Genomic DNA, 6,608 nt, shown 5'->3' on the forward strand with positions numbered 1-6,608 from the left:
GTTACTCTGTTCTTATGAACTTAATACTCTAGATGCAGGCAGGAGTCGGTAGATGTGTGGAGTAATAGTAGTAGATGCAGGCAGGAGTCGGTCTACTTGTTATGGACATGATGCCTATATACATGATCATGCCTAGATAATCTCATAATTATTCATTTTTCTATCGATTGTTCAACAGTAATTTGTTCACCCACCGTAATACTTATGCTATCTTGAGAGAAGCCACTAGTGAAACCTATGCCCCCCGGGTCTATCTCTTATCATATTTGCTTCCAATATACTTTTATTTGCATCTTTACTTTTTGCATCTATATTATAAAATATCGAAAATATATTTATCTTATCATACTATCTCTATCAGATCTCACTTTCGCAAGTGGCCGTGAAGGAATTGACAACCCCTTTATCGTGTTGGTTGCGAGTTCTCAGTTTGTTTGTGTAGGTGCGTGGGACTTTTGAGGAGCCTCCTACTGGATTGATACCTTGGTTCTCAAAAACTGAGGGAAATACTTACGCTACTATTGCTGCATCACCCTTTCCTCTTCGAGGAAAACCAACGCAAGCTCAAGACGTAGCAGCGCGCGCTAAAATTTGCAGCAGCCACTGGAGCGAGTGATGAGGATACATACCCGAGGTAGGGTCATAGGCCTGATCTATACGTCCTACCTAAGGTCACTACCCTAGAAGACAAGAAGTCCGAGAGGCAACGAAGAACCCCCAATCAAAGGTGTTGAGTGCAATCCACTCGACCAATCATATCACTCGGGGTATCCCTCCTACCTGTAGTCACTCGACCATATGAGGAATCACTCGACCTACTGAAGGCCAGGAGTCGCTCAGCACTGCAACGGTCATACATTCACTCCGTAGTCTTTAAGGTCATTAATAACACTTATGACTGGTGTTATCAGTAACGCCCCTACTTTATGTACATTAAGCCCCTTGTAATGGAGGCTGGCTGGGGTCCCGGCGCACTCTATATAAGCCACCCCCTCCTATGGCACAAGGGTTCGCACCCCCTGTAACATCACACATATAATTCAGTCGACCGCCTCCGGACACCGAGACGTAGGGCTATTACTTCCTCCGCGAAGGGTCTGAACTCGTAAACCCTGTGTGTACACCTTTACCATAGCTGAGATCTTACCTCTCCATACATACTCCCCCCCTTTTCTACTGTCAGTCTTAGAACCACGACAGCGAGCACTCGTCGCTGCGCCAAAACAGGCGATCGACACGCTGCAAACACTTTTTTAGCACGCCGTGTGTTGGCCGCCTGTTGGATATGCTGTGAGCAAAAAAAGGTTGTAGATATATGATGATATCCGAAAACACAAGTGTGGATGGCTATGAACGTGAGTCCCCGGAGTCAAAGTAGAGCGCGACTCGGAATCCGGTTTGAACCACTCTTCTGAACGGCTCGGCTCTGCTCACACCGCCGCCCCGAACGTTCGTTCAGAATCGCCTTCGTAGTTCACCCTCGGCCTCGCCCCAACCGACCCAGAAGTAGAACACCCGCGATCACCGGCGCGCACCGTCCCCGAGTCCGATCGAGCTTCGTCCAAGGGCATCGCATCCTATAGCCGTCCACCCGGTCCGCCCCTCCCGTCCACCCCACCAAACCCTAACCCCAGCGGTCGCCATGGGCAGCGGAGAGGGTCCCGTCTCGCCGCGGTCCACCTCCAGGCGCCACCGCCGGTCGTACGGCGACGGCGGGGACGAGGCCTCCTCCCCGAAGCGCCAGAAGCGTAGCCATCACCACCGCCACCACGGCCACGGCCACGGGGACAGGGGAGACCAGCAGGCGGGCTCGCGGTCGCGGATGTCGGCAGCGAAGCCGGGGGAGCGCGAGGTAGAGGATGGTGAGATAGTAGACGATGCCGCCGCCGCCGCCTCCAGGGGGCCGGATGCCGGCTTCGGCAAGGCGGGGTCGGTGTTCGGCGGTCTGGCACCTGCTCCGGTCTGTTCCGAACCCCCGTCCTTTGCGTTCCCGTTCGGTATAGGTTATTTTCGTTACCCTTTTCCATTGATCCATAATTAGTTGCTCATTTATCGTGTTGGTGCTTGGTGTGATATTTTTAATGCTGTTGGCACACACAACATTATCTGGTATGATGGCAGAGGATTTGCAGATCAACAAAATAAAATCTGGTATTAACTTGAGAAGGCAAGCGTCTTAGTTTTGTTAGCTGTTAAATGAATTTAAATATTACTACATTGAAATTCCATTAATTTATTCAAAGTTCTAGTGTTTACTCGGTTATTTGAAGCACATTTATTAACCACTGGCACAAAAAGCAGCAGCTATTGTTTAGTTTCCTCTGTGATGATAAATCAAGGACAGCTTACTCTGTTCTACGCTTTGCTGCACAAAGAAAAAGGAATTCAAGAGTTTCCGATCTCTGCCTTGAAGTAATTTTGTTCAAACAATCAAACACCCTGGGAAAAGCTAAAACAAGTATTCTTATTTATTTATTTTTGAATTTTCACGCCCGGGGGGTGGGGGGAGCGTTTCCGCACCTGAACTATCATTAAAGTGGGCAATTTACTTTTTGTAATAATCAAAAACTGGCATGAGCCTTTTCATATTATTCTTTGTTTTCTGATGAAGAAACTATTCTTTGTTACCTATTATATTCTAATAACTGACAAGATTGTTGGCATATTCTTGAGATGTAAGCTGTTTAACCGTAGATTCCACTTGATAAGTACAATAAACTGGGCCAAGCTTACTCACATAGAGCTGCAGGCTTTCCCACATAGCCTTGTTTTTCCTATTTTTCTGGTCATGCTTTTATTGTAGGAAAAGGCTTTTAGTCATCCTTGCTTTTCTACTTTTGGTTAATTGGTGAACTCACTTTGAAACTTACAACTGTAGGGATGTGATGACAAATTTGATGCAAACAAGAAGTGTAGAGAGGCTAACCACAGAAAGAGATCTGAGGAAATCGAGGAACAATCTTGCAAGTAAGGTTTCTCATATATGGTTAACTCATTCTCATGTTTTTGTTCTTATTCCATTTTTTAATTAATGTTTTGTGATGGTTTCAGGGAGGAAGATCAAAGTGATTTCGAACACTTTGCAAAGCAAGAAGAAGATGATCTTAAAAAAACTAAGGAGGAAGCAAGAAAGAGGATGGATGCTATTCTGGAGAAGCACCGGCAACGCCAGTTTCAGAAGGAACACCAGGGACCTGTGCCTTTCCATGATAGTACAGGTAACCTGCTTTTATTAAAAACAGAACCAAATTTCTGTGTGACATATTTTTTTTGTTATGTAGAAGTTAAGTTTAAACATATTTTAGTAACTGAGCTTCGTCATTGGCAGAAGTAACATCACTGGATAGAGATGCTGCTACCACTGAAGTAAAAGATGCCAATTCAGTCACTGTAATTGTTGATGAAAAATCCTACACTCTGGGGATGACTCCTCCTATCCAGCCTAACATTTCAATAAACTCGGGGATATCTGGTGATCAATGGACGGCATGTGTTTCAGGTTTTCAAGAGGGCATTCCTAAGGTAATAATCCTTTTGATGCAGTTGATTGTTCACTTACCCTTTTCTCAGCTAGGGTTTTTACTTACATCTTTGAAATTTTACAGGGTGATAGATCTTCAGATATACTTTGCGATGATATTTTTGGAGCATCTCCTATTACAGTTCAGAAATTGGTATGTTTTCTAGTATTCTTCATCTGAACTATTATTTCCACTGAAATTTCTTACTTCAATGTTTTGCCATCTTCTTTGTGCTCAGAACAGTCTTGGTAATCCATTGGCAATTTTATCTTTTACTCTATTGGTAGGAAGCTCTCGGCAGTATATTATTTTGTGCTCACCTATTGATAGTTGTGTTGTGTAGGGTAATCTAGATGGTATGCATGCCAGGAAAAATTCACTTCGCGACAACTGGGATGATGAGCATGGATATTACAGTAAGCTCTATCAATCTTTCCTTTCCATTTCATATCTACTTCTAAGTTACTCCTTTATAATTCAAACTTTTTTGTATTTTATACAGAGTACCACTTAGGGGAAGTGCTAGATGGTCATTACAGAATTACAGCAGGCTCTGGGAAGGGAGTTTTCTCAACAGTTGTCCAGGCAAAGGATCTAAAAGCCAGGAAAAATGATCCTGAAGAAGTAGCTATCAAAATTATCTGCAATGAAAAAGAAAGGTAAGCTGAGTTCATTACAACTTCTTCCCTTCTGAGGCCATATATTCAACAGGGAAAATAACATTTGACCCTGTAAATTGCATTTTGATTGTACAGGTACAAATCTGGTAAGAGGGAGGTTTCTGTACTGGAAAAATTGTCAAGTGCAGATCGTGAAGACAAACGACACTGTGTCCGGTTTATTTCTAGTTTCATGTATCGGGATCATCTCTGTTTAGTTCTTGAATCCCTTCATATGAATCTTCGTGAGGTTATAAAGAAATTTGGTCGTGATATAGGGCTGAAGCTTACTGCTGTAAGGACGTACTCAAAACAGCTTTTCATTGCATTGAAGCACCTAAAGGATGGCAGTATCCTCCATTGTGATATTAAACCAGATAATATACTGGTATGTCCGCTTTCCAAGTATCTTATTATATTTGGTAGAGCTTGTACTTGCAGAGCTTATTTTAAGCTTTGAGAAAAGCCTAATAAGTCATACCAATGGTTAACCTTTATGTTAATTGTATGCTGGAACCTACAAGTTTCTCTAACTGCCTCATTTTGCAGGTAAATGGGTCTAGAAACTTGTTGAAACTGTGTGATTTTGGTAGTGCTTTGCCTGCCGGAATAAATGATATCACACCAATTCTTGTGAGCCGCTTCTACCGGGCACCTGAGATAAGTGAGTTATTTACTTGACATGTACAATCATTTCATTAGATTTTCTTATATAAATTCAAAAAATAATCACCTGCATGCCAACATAGTAATTTGTTATCCTCCTGCAGTTCTTGGATTGCCGTACGACCATTCATTGGATATGTGGTCAGTAGGCTGTTGCCTATATGAACTTTACACAGGAAAAATCTTATTTCCTGGTGGGAAGAACAATGGCATGCTTTGGCTTCACATGGAATTGAAGGGTCCATTCCCTAAGAAGATGCTTCGAAAGGTGAGATATGATGCTGATTTCTTTTTTCATATGATGTACTTATCTCTTATGCGTATTCTAGAGAACAAAGTATGGTAGTGTTTGAGTTTGTATTTCCTAGTCTTCTTCTCTCTTAACAGAATTAATGTTTCTAATTATACAGGGAGCCTTTACAACTCAACACTTTGACCAGGACCTTAATTTCCATGCCACTGATGAGAATCTGATGATGAAAAAGGTATGCTGATTATTTGTTTATACCTTGTTGAACTGACGATATACTCTGTTTTAGTGTGTTCTGTTAAAGAAAATTGAATCTGTGTCTTTATTCTGGCAGGCTGTGAACAAACTGTGTATGAACGTTAAACCAAAGGGTGTTGGCGGAAAAATATCAAGCTTCGCAGGCGAGGATCCGAAAATGCTGTCCAGTTTTAAAGATCTCCTGGAGAAAATATTTGTGCTAGATCCGCAGAAGAGGCTTACTGTGTCACAAGCACTTAGCCACCCATTTATTACTGGCAAGTGAAATCAAGACGATCAATACTTCTCGGTTGTAATATTGTTGAATGCTGTAGCTTCTTTGAACTAAGTTTTGGATTTAACCTGTCTAACCGACCGGCGGTTATGTAGCTTTAGGATCATATAGCACATACATATAGACGAAGCATGGAATGGATGGCTATCTTGTCTTGAGCCTCTTATGTAATACTGGCATCCACACATTGCTGTCTTTGGTAACTGTTATTATATCAGCCTCAAAGACCAGGATTTTTTCCTTCGTTTGACAAGTTGAATTAATCAGTGTTTGATACGTGAGCAAACTTGTTGGCAAATTGAAAGTTCATATTTAGAGATGCATCTAAAGCGTTTTTGTTCTTTGATTAGGCCTACCTGTATATGTCTGAATCTTTTCACTTGCTCAGGATGGTGCTAGATGCTTTCAGCTTTCTTCCGCTTCCTTTTTTTTCTGTGAAAATATAGGACTTATTTCAAAGGAAAGAAATGATTTGGCGCGTTTTGGGTAAGTTTTTTCTTCTTTTTTCTTTGCAAGAATAACAGATAGTCTAGGCAATGGGCCGCTGTTTCTGGGCTGACGCTAGCGCAAGCGAAGGCGATACGGCCCACACCCGTGCCCCGGAGCGCGCACGCCGGGGGTTTTGGCGGGAAATCCACGCGTCACTAAGCGCTGCGGGCCCGCTGTGTCAGTGACCCGTATCACAGTGGAGGCCAAACCCTTCTTCCCCTTTCCCGTCCTCTCCCCCACATCCACCCCACCCCATTTTCCCCTCCGCCTCGCTCAAACCGCGAACAGCATCGACACGGCGGCGGCGGCGGCGGGCGAAGCAGGCGGAGGAAGCGCCGAGAGAGCACGCAATGCCGCCTAAATCGGACAGCGTCGAAGGTATGCCCCCCGGTCGATCCAACCCTATCCACTCCCGATTTGAGCTCCCCCCCGCTCGATTCCGCCCCCAATTCCACCAACCCCATGCTCGGTCTTGTGGGTGTATCCGGCCG

General features: G+C 43.7%; 2 protein-coding genes across 5 annotated transcripts in view; both read left to right on the plus strand.

The window, feature by feature from the left end:
• The first annotated feature begins 1,403 nt into the window (after nt 1-1,403).
• Nucleotides 1,404-5,919, plus strand: LOC123090841 (serine/threonine-protein kinase PRP4 homolog). 4 transcript variants are annotated; one of them, XM_044512194.1, is made up of 13 exons: nt 1,404-1,960; nt 2,879-2,967; nt 3,052-3,218; nt 3,329-3,522; nt 3,606-3,674; nt 3,865-3,937; nt 4,024-4,180; nt 4,277-4,287; nt 4,459-4,568; nt 4,730-4,844; nt 4,951-5,114; nt 5,257-5,331; nt 5,431-5,919. In XM_044512194.1, the coding sequence occupies exons 1-13, from the start codon at nt 1,643-1,645 to the stop codon at nt 5,617-5,619; spliced, it is 1,731 nt and encodes a 576-aa protein (XP_044368129.1). In that variant the 5' UTR covers nt 1,404-1,642; the 3' UTR covers nt 5,620-5,919. The 4 variants fall into 4 exon arrangements, with proteins under 4 accessions (XP_044368129.1, XP_044368128.1, XP_044368127.1 ...); XM_044512193.1 differs by having other exon boundaries at nt 3,332-3,522; nt 4,277-4,568; XM_044512192.1 differs by having other exon boundaries at nt 1,406-1,960; nt 4,277-4,568.
• A 424-nt stretch (nt 5,920-6,343) lies between these two features.
• LOC123090844 (homologous-pairing protein 2 homolog) overlaps nt 6,344-6,608 on the plus strand; it is a 3,135-nt gene continuing 2,870 nt past the window's right edge. Inside the window, exon 1 of the mRNA XM_044512197.1 lies at nt 6,344-6,495. Coding sequence (XP_044368132.1) covers nt 6,468-6,495 — 28 coding nt within the window. The 5' untranslated portion in view covers nt 6,344-6,467. The remainder of the gene's footprint in view (nt 6,496-6,608) is intronic.

Source organism: Triticum aestivum, chromosome 4B (genome assembly GCF_018294505.1).
Source record: "Triticum aestivum cultivar Chinese Spring chromosome 4B, IWGSC CS RefSeq v2.1, whole genome shotgun sequence".
In the NCBI taxonomy this organism is placed as follows: domain Eukaryota; kingdom Viridiplantae; phylum Streptophyta; class Magnoliopsida; order Poales; family Poaceae; genus Triticum; species Triticum aestivum.